The sequence below is a fragment of the Colias croceus genome, chromosome 28 (genome assembly GCF_905220415.1).
Source record: "Colias croceus chromosome 28, ilColCroc2.1".
NCBI classification, from domain to species: Eukaryota; Metazoa; Arthropoda; class Insecta; order Lepidoptera; family Pieridae; genus Colias; species Colias croceus.
In genome coordinates this window covers 3,301,989-3,321,947 of record NC_059564.1, presented here as the reverse complement: position 1 = coordinate 3,321,947, position 19,959 = coordinate 3,301,989, and the positions used below count along the sequence as shown (strand labels likewise).

The window sequence follows — 19,959 nt, the reverse complement described above, 5'->3', positions numbered from 1 at the left end:
TAAGATAAATTCAGTGAAAAAAATAAATATGCATTTACATAATATATTAATGTAAACTTTGTCGAAGAATCAAAAGTGCGACGACATGTGACATACGCCAACCCACGCTTGGCCAGCGTGGTGGATTATGGCCAGATCCCATAAGGGAGCCCAGGCCAGGGTATATGATGATGATGATGAATAATTGAAACTTAGGCAACACACAAATGATATTTTAAGGAAAACATTCTACTCATTTGCTTCAACAAATTCAAATTCTAAATAAAAATAATGTTTTATTTTTCTAATTTCGCGTAATAAAATCAATTATGATATACATTTCGTATTATGATACAATTTAATATATACACATTTTTATATTTACCCCATACAAACCTTTTTTTATATATTTAACCATCATATTGAATGCATACCCTATATTCCAGAAGTAATTCAAATCTATTTAAATTAGCTACATAGTCAAACAAACATACTTCCTACTAATATTATAAATGCGAAAGTTTATGAGGATGTATGTGTGTGTTTGCTACTCTTTCACGCAAATACTACTGAACCGATTACAATGAAATTTAGCACACATAGAGGGTAACTTGGATTAACACATAGGATAGGTTTTATCCCGGAAATCCCACGGGAACGGGAACTATGCGGGTTTTCCTTTGAAAACGGGAGCGAAGCCACGGGCAGAAATCTAGTAATACATCAAAACAAAATCTTTCTTAAAAGCTATTATTATTAGGGGCTATTTATTAGGAGAAAAGCTTAATTTTGTAATGGCATTGAAACATTATAAATACGAAAAAACGTTACAGTGACAGTTAAAAAAATTTTATTTACATAATAATATGTGCAATCCTATTATAGATAACTACATTATTTAGCAGCAAGAAGGAAGATTATTGCAGCGAAACTTCTTTAGGCGCGTTGAGAGTAAAATTTCAAGGTCGCGTCATGACAATACCGTCACGTCATGGAGTAAGGCAACGATTTTGGTATCTTTAATCTTGCCAAAAAAATTTCACTTCTGACACGTGTGCTCAGCATACACGGTCTTTTTTTAATTATTACCACTAGATTATATTATTTTATTACTATTGTACATAAAAAATCATAATATATCCAACTTTTGGTCCTTATCAATTTCTATAATTCTTTATACTTTAGTTCAATCATAATAAAACATTTAAATATATAAATAAAATTAATTACTAAATGCAAATTAAAAACATTTTATTTTGGAGGTAGAAACAAAAATAGGTTTCAGAAGACACATATAGGTAGTTATTATTTGCTTTTCCAACATTTAATACATTGTCAAGTATCATAAAATAATAAAAAATCACAATTATATTATGCGGGTAGTTAAAAAATTCATCACTCACACATCTACATAATATGGTATATGCATACAATGGTTATAAAATGATGAAAAAAAAAACGCCGGTAGTTACAAAATTCCTCACACGTATCTATACCTTGTGTTTTTAACATGAACCGTTCCATCTACTTTATATTCTATGGTCATGCAGGTGTCGTGGTCATATCGTAGATTTGATCATTTCATGATATGAGTGGCCATTTCACGAAATGGTCGCATATCGTGAAATGGCCAACATAGTTTGATCAGATCGTTAAATCGTCAACGTTTCACGATTTGGTCATCCACATTTGGCCAGATCGTATAAAATATAAAGAGTCCATAAAATATTAAAAAATTTCAGAATAACTATATTCTAAAAACTTGTTTAATGTCATTTATGTAGTGCCGCGGCAGCGGCCGGCGAATGCCAGAAGCGAATCGTTTTTGCAATAGAAAACAGTTAGGTTAGGTTAGGTTAGACTTTGATAAACAACGCCAGAAGCGGATCGCTTTTTAAAAAAAACAAACAATTATTATAATATAGTAGTAGTTTCTTAAATTATTTTATTTAAGTCGCATTTTTTCTTAAATACATATAAGATATCCACATTTTCCATAGTACTCGTACCTCTTCGTCGTAAATTCTTTGCTATGACTTTCTTCATAATATTGTTATTAAACGAATTATGAAGTTTTTAACTGTAATAATTTAATTTTCGCCAGCGGCCGCTATCTTATCACATAAACACAGAGCTTGCAGCGCCTCTACCAACGATTAATGTAACTATTTTACGATATGATCAAATAATTTTGATCATTTCATGAAAAAACCGTGCGTTAATTGGCCATATCGTGAAACGATTTCTTATCATTGATCTGCCCAAACCACATCATGATGTGGCCAAACTAAATTGGCCATTTCACGATATGCGACCATTTCGTGAAATGGCCACTCATATCATGAAATGATCAAATCTACGATATGACTACGACACAGGCATAAAAAATCCTGATATTCGATAACAACAAAATTTGAATGAAAAATTATGCGGGTAGTTATCAAATCTCATGGCTAATACCTGTAGCTTCATCTTAGATTGATGACATATTAGATCCATACAGTGTTCAGTGACTGTGATGCAAAAATGACGTACATTCCAACTCTTAAAGTCTTAAATCGTACGGGTAGTTACAAAATTCGGCTATCACAAATCTATACATACAATTTCTGTAATATCCGTAGTAGGCCAAAAACCGACAACAGACCACCTCAAAAATTATGCAGGTAATCAAAAAATAATTAAATATTTTATTTATATGTAATGTACATATACACCATCCCACGTACTGCAGTTGTGGCATTAAATGTGAGCATTTATCAAAAAAATCCAGTTTAAAATTTTTACGGGTAGTAATAAAATCCACCCATTCCTCGCTATATAAAGATTAAAGACTATGGCAGATATTTCGTTGAAAATATTACCACATGACTTTATTAGCAAGTGAAAAATTCCTCTGGTTATAAATTTGTGAGCTATCATATCATACAATGTGTCCAAAACAATTTAAAAAAAATCTTCAAATTATGCGGGTAGTTACAATATTGCTCATACATTACATCTACACCGTCTCACACACTATATAATCCCACATTCGTCAATAAATCCACTTTTTTTTATATCTCACACAAAAAAATCGTCTTCAAAATTTTTGCGGGTAGTTATATAATCCACCCATTCCTCGCCATATAAATACCCGTGTATCGCCACTATGCCAGCAGTTCTGTGGAAGCTCTCGTCGCGCACTCACTTGCCCAGTAAATGTTCCCGCATGAACTAATTAGTGACCATACGTAGGGAGTGAAGAATTCCTCTGGCCGTTCCTCCTCTACGTAACGGAATTTCAGGTCGGGGAATTTCTGTGGAGTTAATAAATAATTAATTTATATTGTAAATAAACCTTTGCGATTGCCTGCGAACTGCGATTTCATACGCATTAACTTCAGTCAGAAGATATAACAGTCTGTCTGTATATTAAGGGCTGATTTTTCAATCCTTGGTTAAAACTTATTCATCGAATAACGTATTAAACTACCATTTCAAAAATATATTATATTTGTCCGTATTTGACAGTTTACAGGTGACATTTTAAAATGTTCGTTTAATACTTTATTGGACGGATAAATTTTAACCAACGATTGAAAAATCGGCCCTTAGACAACAAAGTATATTCTATAAAAAATTAAAGAAAGCTATATATGTATATACACTTTACGTACATACTTTGGTAGATTGAACTTTACAAAAATATGACTAAGGAAATGTAAGCTTGACGTTTACAGTTTATGTTATACATAGTTTCAAACAAGAAGCTTATATCTAATACACTGGAGATTTCAGTATGAACATTTAACTTGTAACAAGAAAATATGACATTGAATGACGCCTGTATGTTTTTTATCCCTTTCACACCTAACTTGGTCACCCCCACAGAAAGAGATAAAAAACATACAGGCGTCATTCAAGGTCATATTTTCTTGTTACAAGTTAATGTTCATACTGAAATCTCCAGTGTATTAGATATAAGCTTCTTGGTTTCAAATCAACACCTTATACACACTCTACACAATCATAAAATATGCCTAAATGTCTATGATTGGACGTCAATGTAGATATTTATTCACATCGCCGTAATGGCGGCAAACATGGACGATCATTTGTTGGGCCAACGCTCTCGATTGTCAAGGGGGCCCAGTAAAACGATTTTATCACTAAATTTACCTTAAGTCTATCACTAGACCATTGTTCCGCTCCCTTTTTAATACATTGCAATACTTCTGTTACACCTAGCTCCCCTCCCGCACCTTCTTGCACCCTTTGGAGGCGGGTTGAGAAATATCCTATTACCTGAAAATGACAATAAATACTTTTAGATATTAATTTTTAAATTTAAAAGTACAGGGAAGTGTATTTAATAGAAAACATTAATAAGAAAAAAATAAAATATGTTACAAATTGAAATAACGAAATCTATAAAACTACTATAGAGTCATTTTAATAGGCAACATTTTACAGTTCAACAATATTCAACAATGTTCATTTTGTTAGAACTGAACATTTGCTTAACTTTTTTTCAATTACGATTACATATTTATAATAATATAGACCGATACAAGTAATTTTAATTTTGATTTGTTTTTACTAACAAACCATTCTTGACAATAATATTTTTTTTTAAGAAGTGACGTTGCTACAATTTTGTGTCAATTAACCTTTTTTTCTTTTTAAATACCAGAGACGCTACCACAGAATACATAATAGTAGCTAAACGCTACAGAACGGACACTCTCCGCCTCCCGCCAAAATTAAACACTTACCTCACCCCGCACGATCAGCCATAAAATGGTCCATATTTTTCGGCAAGGACGATACGCAACGAAGATTGACAACATTAATCAAATTGACTTATAGTAATTTTATTAATTTGGATTTGTGATTATCGTTTTTCGTAGAAAATGGTTAGATATTGTGCTGTTTACGGATGTATTTCATCAGAAAAACGCGAATTTTTTTTACGCTAGTCACAAATGTGCCAACCATAAAGCGTTAACACACACATTTACAGTCTCTACAGTGTGACTGTCAAAACGATAATTTTGTATGGAGTGTCCGGGGTGTGACGCTACTCTAAAAATCGAAATCTGACATATCGAATCGAATGCAATGATTACTTATGAATAAATATCACCATAAATTAATAAACGCGTTGTGTTTATAATAAGCCAGAATATTATTTATTGTTCTTTTAATTATCTATAAAGTACACCTGAATATAGGTACTTACGCATTTTTTTTAATCATGTAGATACTTATCTTATTTCGCTCCTTAAATTTACGAAAGAAAACATATTACTGGGACAGGGATTTGCCTGATGAATTTTAAAATTGACATAATATGTTTCAAGTTCGATTGACAACTGTTTCAAGTCCGTATCGATTAATTCACTTTAATCGATGTTTTTAAGCAAGTCACCACTCTACGAAGATAAAATTGACAGACGTCAAATGTTGCCTATTAAATTGGCTCGACTATCACACTCACCATTTCGACGTTCTGCGCGATACTGTGGTGCGAGTGCTGCTGGAACAACTGCTTCTTGTGAAGCAGCGCATACACGAGGTTCAAATTGTTTGATAGTTGGTGTGTGAGACAGGAGTTTATTATTTCTAGTAACATTCGCAGTACTTCATCCAGTACTGCTATGTGTTCCATCTGTAAATAAAAAGTGAATTAAAATGAAACTATATGCGTTATATATTATAAAAGAGTAACTATGGACTTTCTTCCCGGTGCTTCTCCATAGATACTTGTTGTTTTTAATCTATGGACATCAAATGAAACCTACGTCATCTAGTGAATAAGAGAGTGAAGAATGTAATTCGTTTTGTGACTGTATGAATTGTATCAATGTATCGGTTCATTCGTTCTTGCTTATTAGTCATTAATATACTTGCCTCTCGTTCGCAATCAGATACACGTTGTTTTATTTTATTAATAGGTTATGGGCCCAGATCCATAGAATTAGTTATCAAAAGTTGTAAAGTTATAGTTTTTTAGTTTATCAGTGATTAGAAAGTGATTGCGTCATATATCACGGTGAAAAAATTTTTTCATCCCTGTTGCACGTGGCGCGGCGTTGTGGTGTGATCAACAGATATGGCTTCAAGTACAAATTCCTTTATTGCAAATGTGCCAAAACTAAAAGGCCGAGAAAATTATAGCGAGTGGGCGTTTGCCGCTGAAAACCTATTAGTACTTGAAGGAAAGTCAAAATTTGTCAAGCTTGAGGGAACCGGCGACGCCATTACGGAAGACGCTATGACGAAAGCCAAGTTGATTCTAACCATAGATCCTTCGTTATATGTACATATTAAAGATGCTAAGACTACTAAACAACTATGGCAGAAATTACAGCAGATGTTTGATGACGCGGGTTTTTCGAGAAGAATCATGTTATTAAGGAATTTAATTTCAATACGTCTCGAAACATCGGATTCAATGACAAGTTATATTACTCAAATAATAGAAACCGGGCAGAAATTATCTAGAACGGGTTTTGTGGTGAATGATGAGTGGATTGGTTGTTTAATGTTGGCAGGATTGCCTGAAAAATATTTTCCAATGCTCATGGCCATTGAACATTCAGGGATCGCCATTACGGCGGATGTTGTAAAATCCAAATTATTAGATTTGACCGGGACTGATGATTCGGCGGAAACTACAGCGTTGTACACTAGAGGGCGTCGACATATCGATCAAAGATCAAAATCATTCAGTAAGATTGGAAACACGTTCAACAAAGATGGCGATACGTCAAATGTTAACAATAGCAAAAAGAAAGTCATCAAGTGTTATCGTTGTAAACAGATTGGGCACTACAAAAATCAGTGTACACAAGTGAAAAGTGCGATGACAAACAACTTAAATTGTTTTTCTGCATTATTTTTACGGGAAAACTTCAAGAAAGATGATTGGTACTTAGACTCAGGTGCAAGTGTGCATATAACCTCGAACGTGAACAATATTCGGAATCCATCAGAAAACACGAGTATAAAGGAAATTACAGCGGCTAACAATGGAGTGATGGCTGTATTATGCTCGGGTGATGTTGATATTGTTACGATTACGTCGAAAAGCAGATATAATATCACAGTGAAAGATGTGTTATGCGTGCCAAGTATTGCAACGAATTTATTATCTGTTAGTAAATTAATTGAAAATGGAAACAGAGTGGATTTCAAAAAAAATCATTGCTATATCTACAACAGTAAAAATCAGATGATAGGAGAGGCAAGGTTAGTCGACGGTGTCTATAAACTTATTGTAGAAAATAAACACAGCTGTTGGCTCTCAACGACTGTCAGTGGAAAAAGTGAGTTGTGGCATCGAAGGATGGGCCACTTGAACAGCAAAGACCTCACCAAAATGAAAGATGGTGCAGTTGTGGGCATTGACTTTAATGACAAAGCTGTTGTTGATAAAAGTTCGTGCGTTGTGTGTTGCCAAGGGAAGCAGTCACGATTACCGTTTAACCATGTTGGTACCAGAAGTAGTGAAGTACTTAACATCATTCATGCGGATGTGTGTGGACCTATGGAGGTGAATTCAATTGGAGGCTGCAGGTATTTTTTAATCTTTGTTGATGATTACACACGCATGACTTTTGTCTATTTCTTGAAAGCGAAGAATGAAGCACTTAAATATTTTAAAGAGTTTAAAGCTTTAGTTGAAAATCAACAGAATAAGCGGATTAAAATATTTAGAACTGATAACGGTCTGGAATTTTGTAATACATTGTTTGATAGTTACTTGGCAGACGCTGGTATACTTCATCAGAAAACTAATATCTATACTCCAGAACAGAATGCTATCAGTGAGCGTATGAACAGAACTCTAGTAGAAAGGGCTCGTTGCATGTTGTTTGATGCCAAACTAGACAAAAAGTTCTGGGCTGAAGCGGTAAACACAGCCGTGTACCTTAGAAATAGGTCACCAGCTTCGGGCTTACAAGACTTGACACCAATTGAACTTTGGACTAATAAGAAACCTAATCTTAGTCACATTCGTATTTTCGGGAGCCAGGCCATGGTGCACATTCCAAAAGAAAAGCGATTAAAGTGGGATATTAAATCTAAACCACATATACTGGTTGGTTACTCTGAAAATGTGAAAGGGTATAGGATTTATGACCCAGTTAAGAAATGTGTGACAGTAAGCAGGGATGTCATAATTCAAGAAAACTTAAAAAGTAACATGAATGAAACAATATCAGTTTCAGTGGGGGAAATCTCAGAAATAAAAGAAGAAAAGAAAGACATAGATGAATTTGCTGACAAAGAAGCTAAACAGGATATTAACCAGATGAATAATAAAAACGCTATATTGCAGGATGTGTCTGAGATTCAACCACCAGATGAACCAAAGAGGGTGAGGAGACCACCACAGCGTTATGGTTATTCAAACCTGTGCATGCAGTCGAATGCTGAGAATCAAAGTGATCCAGTCAGTATCCACCATGCTCTTCAAAGTCCTGATAAAGATAAGTGGATTTCTGCTATGGAAGAGGAACTTCAAGCATTCAAAGAGAATGATGCATGGACAATAGTGAGTGAAGTGCCTCAAGGTAAAAAAAACATTAGTGCAGTGTAAATGGGTCTTTAAAAGAAAGTTTGATAGTGATAACAGTGTTAGATATCGTGCTCGTCTGGTAGCGAAGGGCTTCACCCAAAAACCAGGTATTGACTATGATGAGACATTTTCACCTGTTGTGCGTCACTGTACTTTGCGATTGTTATTTGCACTTTCTGTACAATTAGATTTAAAAGTTACTCATTTGGATGTTAAAACTGCTTTTTTGAATGGTATTTTAAAGGAAGATATTTATATGGCTCATCCACAAGTTAATTTAGATAGTAATAATGATAAAATAATTGTAAAATTAAATAAAGCTATCTATGGCTTAAAGCAGTCGTCAAGGTCATGGTATGATAAAGTTGATCAATGTTTGACAGAATTAGGCTTTAAGAGAAGTTATATAGAACCATGTGTATTTACTAAATTTCATGACAATGTAAAAGTTATTGTTGCTCTTTATGTGGATGATTTTTTTGTATACTCTAACAGTAAAGTAGAGACAAATAGTTTAATCTCAGTTTTGAATACTAAATTTAAAATTAAAGATCTTGGAAATGTAAAACAATGCTTAGGAATGAGAGTAAATATTGATTATAAAAATAATGTATGTACTTTAGACCAAGAACAATACATTGAAGAATTATTAGTTAAATTTAACATGCTAAATTGTAAAGAGGCCAGTACACCTATGGAATTAAAACTAAATATAGATAAAAATAACAATGTTAATGATACTAATATTCCATATCAGCAATTGATTGGTAGTCTCATGTATTTGTCTGTATTAACGAGGCCCGACATAACTTTTAGTGTGAGTTTCTTAAGTCAATTTAATTCTTGTCATAATAGCACTCATTGGAATTATGCTAAACGCATTCTTAGGTATTTAAAAAGGACTAAAAATTATTGTATAAGGTATGTCAAAGGTAGCTCTGAATTGTTAGGTTTTGCTGATGCTGATTGGGCCAATGATTGTGTTGATCGAAAATCATATACAGGGTATTGTTTTATGATGTCAGGGGGAGTAATATCATGGGAAAGTAGAAAACAAAAAACGGTAGCTTTGTCCAGTATGGAAGCTGAGTATATGTCTATGTCAGAAGCTTGTAAAGAGTCTATGTATTTAAGAGTATTGTTGTCTGAAGTCACTAATCAACCAGCATATACTATTACCTTGTACAATGATAGCCAGAGCGCCCAAAAACTTGTTATTAATCATGTCTTACACAGAAAAAGCAAACACATTGATATCAAATATCATTTTTTGAGGGAGTCTGTTGAAAATAAGATTATAAGTATTAAATATATGTGTACTAGCGATATGCCAGCTGATATTTTTACAAAATCACTTTGTGCAAGCAAGCATTATAAATGTATTAAAGCTCTGGGAATTAATGATTGTTTATAATTGTATTGTATATGTGTTGTATTTGGTTTCATGTGATGTAGTGGGGGTGTTGTTTTTAATCTATGGACATCAAATGAAACCTACGTCATCTAGTGAATAAGAGAGTGAAGAATGTAATTCGTTTTGTGACTGTATGAATTGTATCAATGTATCGGTTCATTCGTTCTTGCTTATTAGTCATTAATATACTTGCCTCTCGTTCGCAATCAGATACACGTTGTTTTATTTTATTAATAATACTGCTTTCCGAACCGGTGGTAAATGTTAAAAAATGTTAAGACGTTCAAAAGTGATTTTATAAGAAGTCTAATAGCATAAATAAATGTTTGAGGTTGTTTGACTTTATTTTCACAAATGTACGTTTTTTATTATAACCTCTTAGTTTTTAAACTTGGTTTCTAGACGTATACATAATTAGAAAGTGCCAAATAGTGAACTTACAATTTCTTCAGTCTTTTCTTCCGCGTGATGCGGCAGTTCTATGCTATTAATATCACCACCTGTAAAAGATTTTAGTGTATTTTTAACCGACTTTAAAAAAAGGAGGAGGTTATCAATTCGGCCGGTATGTTTTTTTTATGTAATTGTACACCGATTACTCCGAGGTTTCTGAACCGATTTACGTGATTCTTTTTTTGTTCGATGCGGGATTGTGTCGAATTGGTCCCATATAAATTTTATTCGGATAGGCCCAGTAGTTTTTATTTTATGAGCATTTTTGTCTGTATATGTAAATGTTGCAAGTGCAAGTTTGAAGTCGGTTGTTTTTAACGCAGTTTTCACTTGTTGAGTTACTGAGTATTATCATATTTTTCCAAATTCAGAAAAAAAACAACATAATATAATTATTATCATGACTCCATGATAGACTTATCGTCAAAAAAGATAGAAATATTATTTGTCTGTTTGTCTGTTCATACCTTCAATCTCACTGCACAACCTAGCTCTTCGTTTTGTCAAAGTTTCAAATAACGATATCAACCGCTGCGCCACGTATGGATGAAGATTTCGGAATTCACCTGAAAATAATTATTTATTAAAAAAAAAAACTGAATATTAGTACCTAATTATTTCATGTTAGATTCATAATCAAGTTGAAAAAATGTCCGAAGCAAAACTCTGCCTAACCGTGTATTAGGCAGAGTTTTCTAATGAGAGATACAACGGACTTTGAACATTACTGCCATGATATAAGGTGTGTATTTCAATCTATGTTTTATATATAGCCCCTAGGACACTTTGATAGGCTATTTTTAGATAAGATTTTTTTAAGTGAAACTTCTTTAGGCGCGTCGAGTGTAAAATTTCAAGCTCGTATCATGGCAATACCGTCACGTCATGGAGTAATGCAATTTTGGTATCTTTGAATGTTGCCAAAGAAGTTTCAGTTCTGACACGTGTGCTCGGCACACACGCTATTTTTTAACTATATTTTTTTTGTACAGTGATGATAGTACTCACAGCTCATGTTAGCGATCGCCGCTAAACAATTCGTATGCAGATATTTGTCTCTAACCCGCGCCATGTTGTATTGTAACGCTCGAACAACGACCAAAACCATCAGACCACCTAGAGATATTTCAGATATTGATCTCTCACCGTACCAGGTTAGGTTTTTTAACATCTGCGAAGGAAAAACTTGTAAACAATGAACAAGTACTTCATTAAAAAAAAGGTTTTTAAACATATGTGAAGGAAATATTGCAAAAAATTAACAAGTAAATATTTAATTTTTTCAAAAACTTTTTTTATCAGTTTAATAGGGAATTATATTCAAATTAAAAATAGTATTATATGAAGTAAGAGTAGACGCGTAAAATGAAGATATGAAAATCTCTATTGTATTGTTATAGTCGTAATCTATCATTTATTTGCAATTTTTTTTTCAGATACTTAATTTTTTAGAAAAAATCGAACCAATATTTTTAATCCGCGTTAGAATACAAACAAATGTTTGGACAGAATTTTTAAAGCTACAAAAGAACACTAAACAATATTCAAGCAAGATATAAACATCACATTAAAAAATCTAAAAAACAAAATACTCACAATTTGATGTACATTCCTAATAAGGGCCTCGTCTTCAGTCAATATCAACAACACTATAAGGGACATGTATATGTGGTGCGAGTTACTGTCCGGCGCGTTGTATAGCACTTGAAGTATTGGTACTATCTGTTAAAAAAACATTTATTTTATTAATGAAAAGATCAAGCAAAAAATACAAAAAATATGTTTTTTTTAGACAAGTTTCATAGTACTTCGCACTATTGACACTATTTGTATTAATAAATTGAGTTCAAAGGGAGAGAAAAATACCGAAAAACGGATCGAGCATTCATTGTAATAATATGTCGCATTTAGAGCTGTTTGTTTTAATTTTTTTTTTCAGAATTAACAAACACGTATCTTATAAATACTTAAAAAAAAAATATTTTCACCAACATTATTTTAAATCACGTGCGTATGCAATAAATTATTCATTCATAAATCACAAAAAATACAAATATTTATATAAAAAACTTACCAAATTCTCAATATGTGTTTCATTTGCAACATGACGTTTGTACGCTTTGCACGAATGTAGCATCAAGTATAATAGTAGTGTCGAATGTTCGCAGCCGGCAGTTGCACATAGCGCCTTATGCAGCTAGAAATAGGGTGTATATTTGTTTGAAAAGTCTTTGGAGAACGTATAAATAATAATAGACTTATGAAGCTGGGAATAAGGTGCAATTTTGTTTGACAGATATATAGAGTCAATTGAAGCAAACATGTGAATTATGGTGATGAAAATAAGGTGAAATTTTGCTTGACAAATATTTAAATAAGGAGTAATTTCGTTTGACAGATGTATGGAGTTTGATGGAGTGAATGTGTCAATTATTACACACATAGCGCCTTGTGTAACTAGATATAAGGTATAAATTTGTTTGAAAACTCTTTGGAATACTTATAATAATAGACTTATGAAGCTGGGAATAAGGTGCAATTTTGTTTGACCGATACATGGAGTTAATTGAAGTAAATATGTGAATTATGATGCTGAAAATAAGGTGCAATTTTGCTAGACAAGTATTTAAATAAGGAGTAATTTAGTTTCGACAGATGTATGGAGTTTGATGGAGTGAATGTGTCAATAATTACACACATAGCGCCTTGTGTAACTAGATATAAGGTATAAATTTCTTTGATAAGTCTTTGGAGAGAGTATATTGTAGTATGTATAAGATAGACTCATGAAGCTGGGAAATAAGGTGCAATTTTGTTTGACAAATATATGGAGTCAATTGAAGCAAATATGTGAATTATGATGCTGAAAATAAGGTCCAATTTGGCTTGGCAAGTCTTTCTGATTTGGACTAATGTATATGACACATTTAAATCGATATAAGGTGCAATTTTAAGTAACATGTTTACGGAGTTTTGCGCTAATATGTAGAACTTATTCAGTTGGAAATAAGGTGCATATTAGCTTGGCAAGTCTTTGAAGATTATGAGATGAGTGTTTGCAGCCAGCCGTTGCACATATCCGTCTTGTGGAGTTAGGGAAAATATGCAATTTTGTTTAATAAATTTATGCAATTTATTTGGGTAAATCTGTGACTTATGACGCTCAAAATATGATACAATTTGGCTTGGCAAGTCGAGATATTCATGATTTATAATAGTAGCGCCTTGTAGAGCTGGGAATAAGGTGTAATTTTGTTTTGTGACGTCTTTCAAAGAGAAATTTTATTAAACAAGTGTATGGAGCTTGTTGAAGCAATTGTATGCACTATGACGATAGAAATAAGGTGTAATTTTGTTTGAAAAGTTTTCCGACTCCGACCGAGTAATATAAATTAAATATGTTCATATCGACTTTTAGAGTTCAATTCTTGTTGATAGTTCTTTGAAGTTTTAACTAATATAAATTCCTCTTGTCTTATGATGCTTGTATTGGTAAGAATAAGGAAGAAATAGACAATTAATATTACTTACAGCGACCATGTCTATTCGTGGCGGTGTAATCTGTCCTGGAAGATTGGTATCTTTTTGTGGTGTGGTTGCTGAGGTTTCTAGAAAAAATAATTAACAGTTAAATATTTATTTATATATCTTGTTTGTTAGAAGAGTTACAAGAGAGTGTGAGTCAAGAGTCATTATACTTTTATTGATAAAAGAGATAGTTGTCGAGTAATTTACTCAATTAGTTAGTCAGCGTAAGTCACAGTCATTTGCCATCACTTTTTTGGTCATTATTTTGTGATTTTTTTTTGTGTTTTTACGCATATTTCTAGTCACTTAACAACAGCATTTTCACATTTCAACAACGCACATCTATACAAATTGTCGTCGTCTATCGAGTGATTAGTTAGCGCCAGTAGCAGTAAACACGACTGGTTAGCTAGAGGGTGTTCACTTTTTACTTTTTTGCACTATTTTGTTGAGATAGTGGTCTAGTTTCGTGGTCAATTACTTAGCGCTCGTCATAGTCATTTGCATGATTATTTTTGTCATAGACCATACATTTTTTGTTATTTTTTTTTTTGGTTATGTATTGCATTTTTTGTGTTTGTTTAGTCACATCTACTTACCAGCTGCATCTTCACACTTCAACAACGCACATCTATACAGATTATCGTCGTCTATCGAGTGATTGGCTAGCGCCAGTAGCAGTAAACACGACTGGTTAGCTAGAGGGTGTTCTCTAGCCAGTCGTTCGGCTAGTTCTCGTCTGTGGGCCGGTGGAGCGCTGTATATTGTTGTGGGTGTTGGGGAACTGAGTGAAAGCATGCTCCAGAGGGATGCTGCAATACAAGATAGATCTCATCAAACATTCAAGTAGTTTAGTATCTAGTTAAATCATGTATACTATTATAAAGCTGAAGAGTTTGTTTGTTTGAACGCGCTAATCTCAGGAACTACTGGTCCGATTTAAAAAATTTTTCGGTGTTAGATAGCCCATTTATCGAGGTAGGCTATAGGCTATATATATATATCATCACGCTACGATCAACAGGAGCGGAGCAATGCGGGTGAAACCGCGCGGCACAGCTAGTATAATATATATTGTTTCGGTTAGGAAAGCAGAGAAACTAAGAAGAGACGTGTAAGTGGAAAAAAAATAATTAGAAAACCATAAGTTGAAGACTCGGAAAAATCGCCTCATATACATGGGGTATATTCTGATAGCCCACGATGTGAGGCATCTAAAAAAAATATTGACGTCAAAGTTTGGGCCACCCTGTATAGTGAAGATGATTTTTTTTTAGGATTATGTGGTAGGATTACGCGATTTGTAGGAGTTAATATAATTAATTAATAAATATATAATTAAAGAGTTAATATAATTAGTATAAGTAGGTCGTTATTATAATTAGAATATAATACTCACAAGCAATATTAATCAGCATACTGCCGGGTCCTTGTGACCCAAATTGTGGCGGTGCGGGCGCCATGTTGGATAAATTATTTAATAAAGTCTTCACTAATAATGGTGCGTGCATACTGTATCGACCTTGAAATAGCGTCCTGTGGGCAATAATAAATAATTCTGTTCAAGTATTATGTATTAAAAAAGAGCGTGTGTGCCGAGCACACGTGTCAAAAGTGAAACTTCTTTGGCAAGATTCAAAGATACCAAAATCCTCGCCTTACTCCATTCCGTGACGCTACCTTGGCATTTTACTCTCAACGCGCCTAAAGAAGTTTCCTTTCAAAAATTACTATAAGATTTAGGGGGTCAGTCACAAACATACATACAAACATAAGTTAATACTCTTACCTATATATAAGAGAAGTTTCCACCAATCTAGTACTTCCGTGCACACCAGCAAACATATAGACAGACATAAGAACTAGTAGCGTGTTGATACACTCTAAATGTAGGTGGTATGTGTTGTCGCTGAAAATAGAGTTATTAGTGGGAGGAGTTTTATCAAAATTGGTTTAGCGGTTTAGCTGTATAGCTATAATTATGGAAACCAATATACAGGGTGGAAATATTCTATGGGCCCTGGACTCCTGGAGGGATAGTACTCGTAATATTTCTATTTGTAATGGCTAGTATTTTTTCGGCAGATTAACAATTAATTATATTTAACACTAGCGGTCCGCCCCGGCTTAGCCCGTGGTACATATTCACGTTTTCTTTACATAAGAACCATCCTCGTACTTCAAGGAATATAATAAAAAAAGAATTAAAGAAATCGGTTCAGCCGTTCTAAAGTTATGCGCTTACCAACATTTTGGGATTCATTTTTATATTATAGACTAGCTTCCGCCCGCGACTCCGTCCGCGCGGAAAAATTAAGATTAATTTTTTTTCTACGTATTTTTCCGGGATAAAAAGTATCCTATTTTATGCCCAGGATAATAAGGTATAATTATACTAAGTTTCATCGAAATCGAACCGTTAGTTTTCACGTGATGCCTTCACATACAGACAGACAGACAAAAAATTTTTAAATCACATATTTGGGTTTGGTATCGATCCAGGAACACTCCCTGCTATTTATTTTTTCAATATTTTCAATGTACAGAATTGACCCTTCTACAGATTTATTATATGTATAGATTATATGTACAATGTACATCTATTTCACTAATAAAAAAATCAAGGTTTTATTTTTTCTTTCAATTTAGCTAGTTCAATCACGGGCAAGTAAGAAAAATGTCAATGTTTTTTTTATATTGAGTTCATTTTTTTTTAATAAAGGAATGTTACCTTTAAGAATTTTTTTTTATCTCCAGTATTTAAAGTACTTTCCCGCCAGGGCCCATAGAAAATTTCCACCCTGTATAACAAAATTAATCAAATTCCCATACTTACGTAATCGGGACATCAATGATAAGGCTTATCAGTGCATCTATTAACATTTCAACTCTACTCTCTCCAGTGACTATTTTAGGCGGCTCCACTGTACTATCTAAGTTTGGATCTTGTTGTGGTGGCTGTAATGAACATAAGTATTTATTACTATATTTATTAATCTACACTAATATAATAAAGAGGAAAACTTTGTTTGTTTGATTGTAACGAATAGGCTCATAAACTACTGGACCGATTTTAAAAATTCTTTAACCATTCGAAAGCTACATTATCTACGAGTAATATAGGCTATATATTATCACGCTAAGACCAACAGGAGCGGAGCCACGCGGGTGAAACTGCGCGGCACAGCTAGTTAACAATATTAATAAGAAATAAACTCAGTTTGCATATTTTAATTATATAGCAGCTATAGTCGTAAAATGAGCAACAAACGCTCAAATTGGTATAATTAAATTTAATGTTTAAAAATTGAAACACATGATTTTTTTTTCCGTCAACATTCCAAAGAAAAAAAAATTAACAAAAAGATGAAAAAAAAGTGTTTCTTATCTGTCCCTTAATTTTGCCGGTGTGTGTATTATTGCAGGTGAATTATTGTTTATTTGTTAATAATTATTAATGAATATTATTTAAAAAAAAAAAACAGATTTTATCCCCATACAATAATACTAGTCTACACAACATAACCATATCGCAAGTTTTTCACATATAAACTAAACTCACCGCAACAACTTTCGCCTGTACATCTAAATGTTTGCACAACTCATATTCAGGGACCATCTCTACTAGATATTTGGTTACCGATCTGATGAAGAATATTGCGTTGTAGCTTTGCCATGCCAACATAACACTGAAAGAAAAATATGATATGATATTGTTTTACATAAATTTTGATTTAATAATTTTGTTGAATAGTTTATTATACATGTTTAGCTGTTGAATACTATAAATTGCCGCTTTCCTTTGACTCGTGGCGCATTCGTACGAATCGTGCCTAGGAGCTCGGACGTTGTTTATACGACGTTCGACCCAACTACCCTCACTTTGCTAATAGTCGTTGACTTGTTGCGATTTGTTATCAACTACCTACATCTATTAGGCAGTTGTGTCGCAGTACATTCGCACATTCTTATTACATTCAAACTAATATTTAACACGGCCTCGCGTGTTATTTCTTATAATAATATAATGGTTACGTTAGTTTCAACTCTAATTTCAGCCTGAAACTGTTGATTTTTAAACAAAAAGTAGTTTGGTATAAGACAATGCAAATAGGAATTAACTTTTATAATATATAATCACTTATATAATCACTTCTTTATTGAGTTAAATTACGTAAATTGTAATTACGTAAGACTTCTACAATGCATGGTTAAGTGTACAAATCTTCCTTTTCAAAAAAATAATCTCTTGTTTGTAGCTACATTTTAATAGGAAAGATTAAATTATATTATTTTTTAATCTTTATATTAAAGAATCGTCTACCTTGTCACATAATTTTAATTTTCCATTCCATTCCATGAGAATTCAACTCAACTTTCAAATAAAACTCATTATGAATGCTGTTTAAGTTACTAGTTAAAATTAAATAATCATATGTATTCTTATTAACTGTTACTTATCAGTATTAAATATTAATTACTAGCTTTCCGACCGCGGCTTCACCCGCGTTTTCAAAGAAAAACCCGCGTAGTTCCCGTTTCCGTGGGATTTCCAGGATAAAACCTATCCTATGTGTTAATTCAAGTTACCCTCTATATGTGTGCTAAATTTCATTGTAATCGGTTCAGTAGTATTTGCGTGAAAGAGTAACAAAGATACACATACACATCCATCTTCACAAACTTTCGCATTTATAATATTAGTAGGATGTATATTCTTAACAACTTACTTATCTGTATTCGGTGCAGCCAGCAACTCCGTAGCTCTCGTAATAAATACTTGCACTAAGGAACCAAGGTTGCCTGTCTGCGGATTATTCTGCAGGAACTTTTGTAGCAACGTTTCTGTGCTTGCATCGAACATTAGCTGTTCGTCACTGAAATATTAGATTGTTATTTAATTTGTGTTTTTAAGTTGATGGAAAAGTATAATATTGGTTTAACGGTTGTTGATTTAGCAAGAGATGGTATACAAGGCTTAGAGAGGAAAATAATGTCTGCTTTAAATGAACAAACACTTGTTTACATTATTTTTCATAGAATAACTAAATATATAATTTTAATTTTAATGTTTAAATACAATTTAGAATGTCGAAACAGGAGATTTATATTAATTATATCAGAAATCCAAAGAAGAATTTCATAAAAAAAATTTTCAAGAAGTAATAAGTTAAAATTATTCCACACAATTGTTTTCATCAACAAAAACAATATGTTGAATTTAGACAAAGGTAAGATTGTAATAATACAAGTGATAACTGCGTTAAAAACAACTGACTTCAAACTTGCACTTGCAACATTTACAAATACAGACAAAAATGTTCATAAAATAAAAACTACTGACTGGGCCTATCCGAATAAAATTTTTATGGGACCAATTCGACACCATCCCGCATCGAACAAAAAAAGAATCACGTAAATCGGTTCAGAAACCTCGGAGTAATCAGTGTACATACATAAAAAAAACATACGGGCCGAATTGATAACCTCCTCCTTTTTTTGAAGTTGGTTAAAAAATAAAATATGTAACTATTTAAGATATACATTAATACTTACGCATTAGTCGGTAGCTGTATATTGAAGGCCAATAGCTGATTCCAAAATGGATCATTTGGACATATAACTTCGTTAGAACAAAACTTGGCGACCACCTCGTTGGTAGATATATCTGAATATCTACTCACTGATATTCCCATTGTTGATACTGTAATATATATTTGTGTTAATCTATACTAATATTATAAAGCTGAAGAGTTTGTTTGTTTGAACGCGTTAATCTGAGGAACTACTGGACGATTTGAAAAATTATTTCAGTGTTAGATAGCCCATTTATGGAGGAAGGCTATAGGCTTATAATATATCATCACGCTTAGACCAACAGGAGCAGAGTACTGCGGGTGAAAACGCGCAACTACAACGTAAAAGAGATGATAAACAAAAAACACGTAATTCACATAGGTATATACCTATTTTGTTAATTATGATATGTAATATGAATTCAAAGTGTCTTAAAATA

The 19,959-nt window shown here is 33.0% G+C and overlaps 1 protein-coding gene across 1 annotated transcript; it reads right to left on the bottom strand.

The window, feature by feature from the left end:
- Positions 1-2,899: 2,899 nt before the first annotated feature.
- Positions 2,900-19,716, bottom strand: LOC123704006 (dymeclin). Its single transcript, XM_045652237.1, has 16 exons — positions 19,500-19,716; positions 18,674-18,820; positions 17,506-17,632; positions 16,780-16,901; positions 15,733-15,852; positions 15,343-15,479; positions 14,543-14,755; positions 13,947-14,023; positions 12,490-12,612; positions 12,012-12,137; positions 11,424-11,586; positions 10,883-10,981; positions 10,404-10,462; positions 5,462-5,632; positions 4,141-4,266; positions 2,900-3,278 (listed from the first exon to the last, which is right to left on the bottom strand). Exons 1-16 carry the CDS (start codon positions 19,637-19,639, stop codon positions 3,129-3,131), a joined length of 2,100 nt encoding a protein of 699 aa, XP_045508193.1. The 5' UTR covers positions 19,640-19,716; the 3' UTR covers positions 2,900-3,128.
- Positions 19,717-19,959: the final 243 nt, after the last annotated feature.

Coding starts and splice junctions, on each gene's coding strand:
- LOC123704006 (XM_045652237.1), bottom strand. CDS start 19,639: ATGGGAATATCAGTGAGTAGATATTCAGATATATCTACCAACGAGGTG. Junction 18,821..19,499: donor ATACAGCTACCGACTAATGC/GTAAGTATTAAT, acceptor CTAATATTTCAG/TGACGAACAGCTAATGTTCG. Junction 14,756..15,342: donor TATGCTGATTAATATTGCTT/GTGAGTATTATA, acceptor CTTGTATTGCAG/CATCCCTCTGGAGCATGCTT.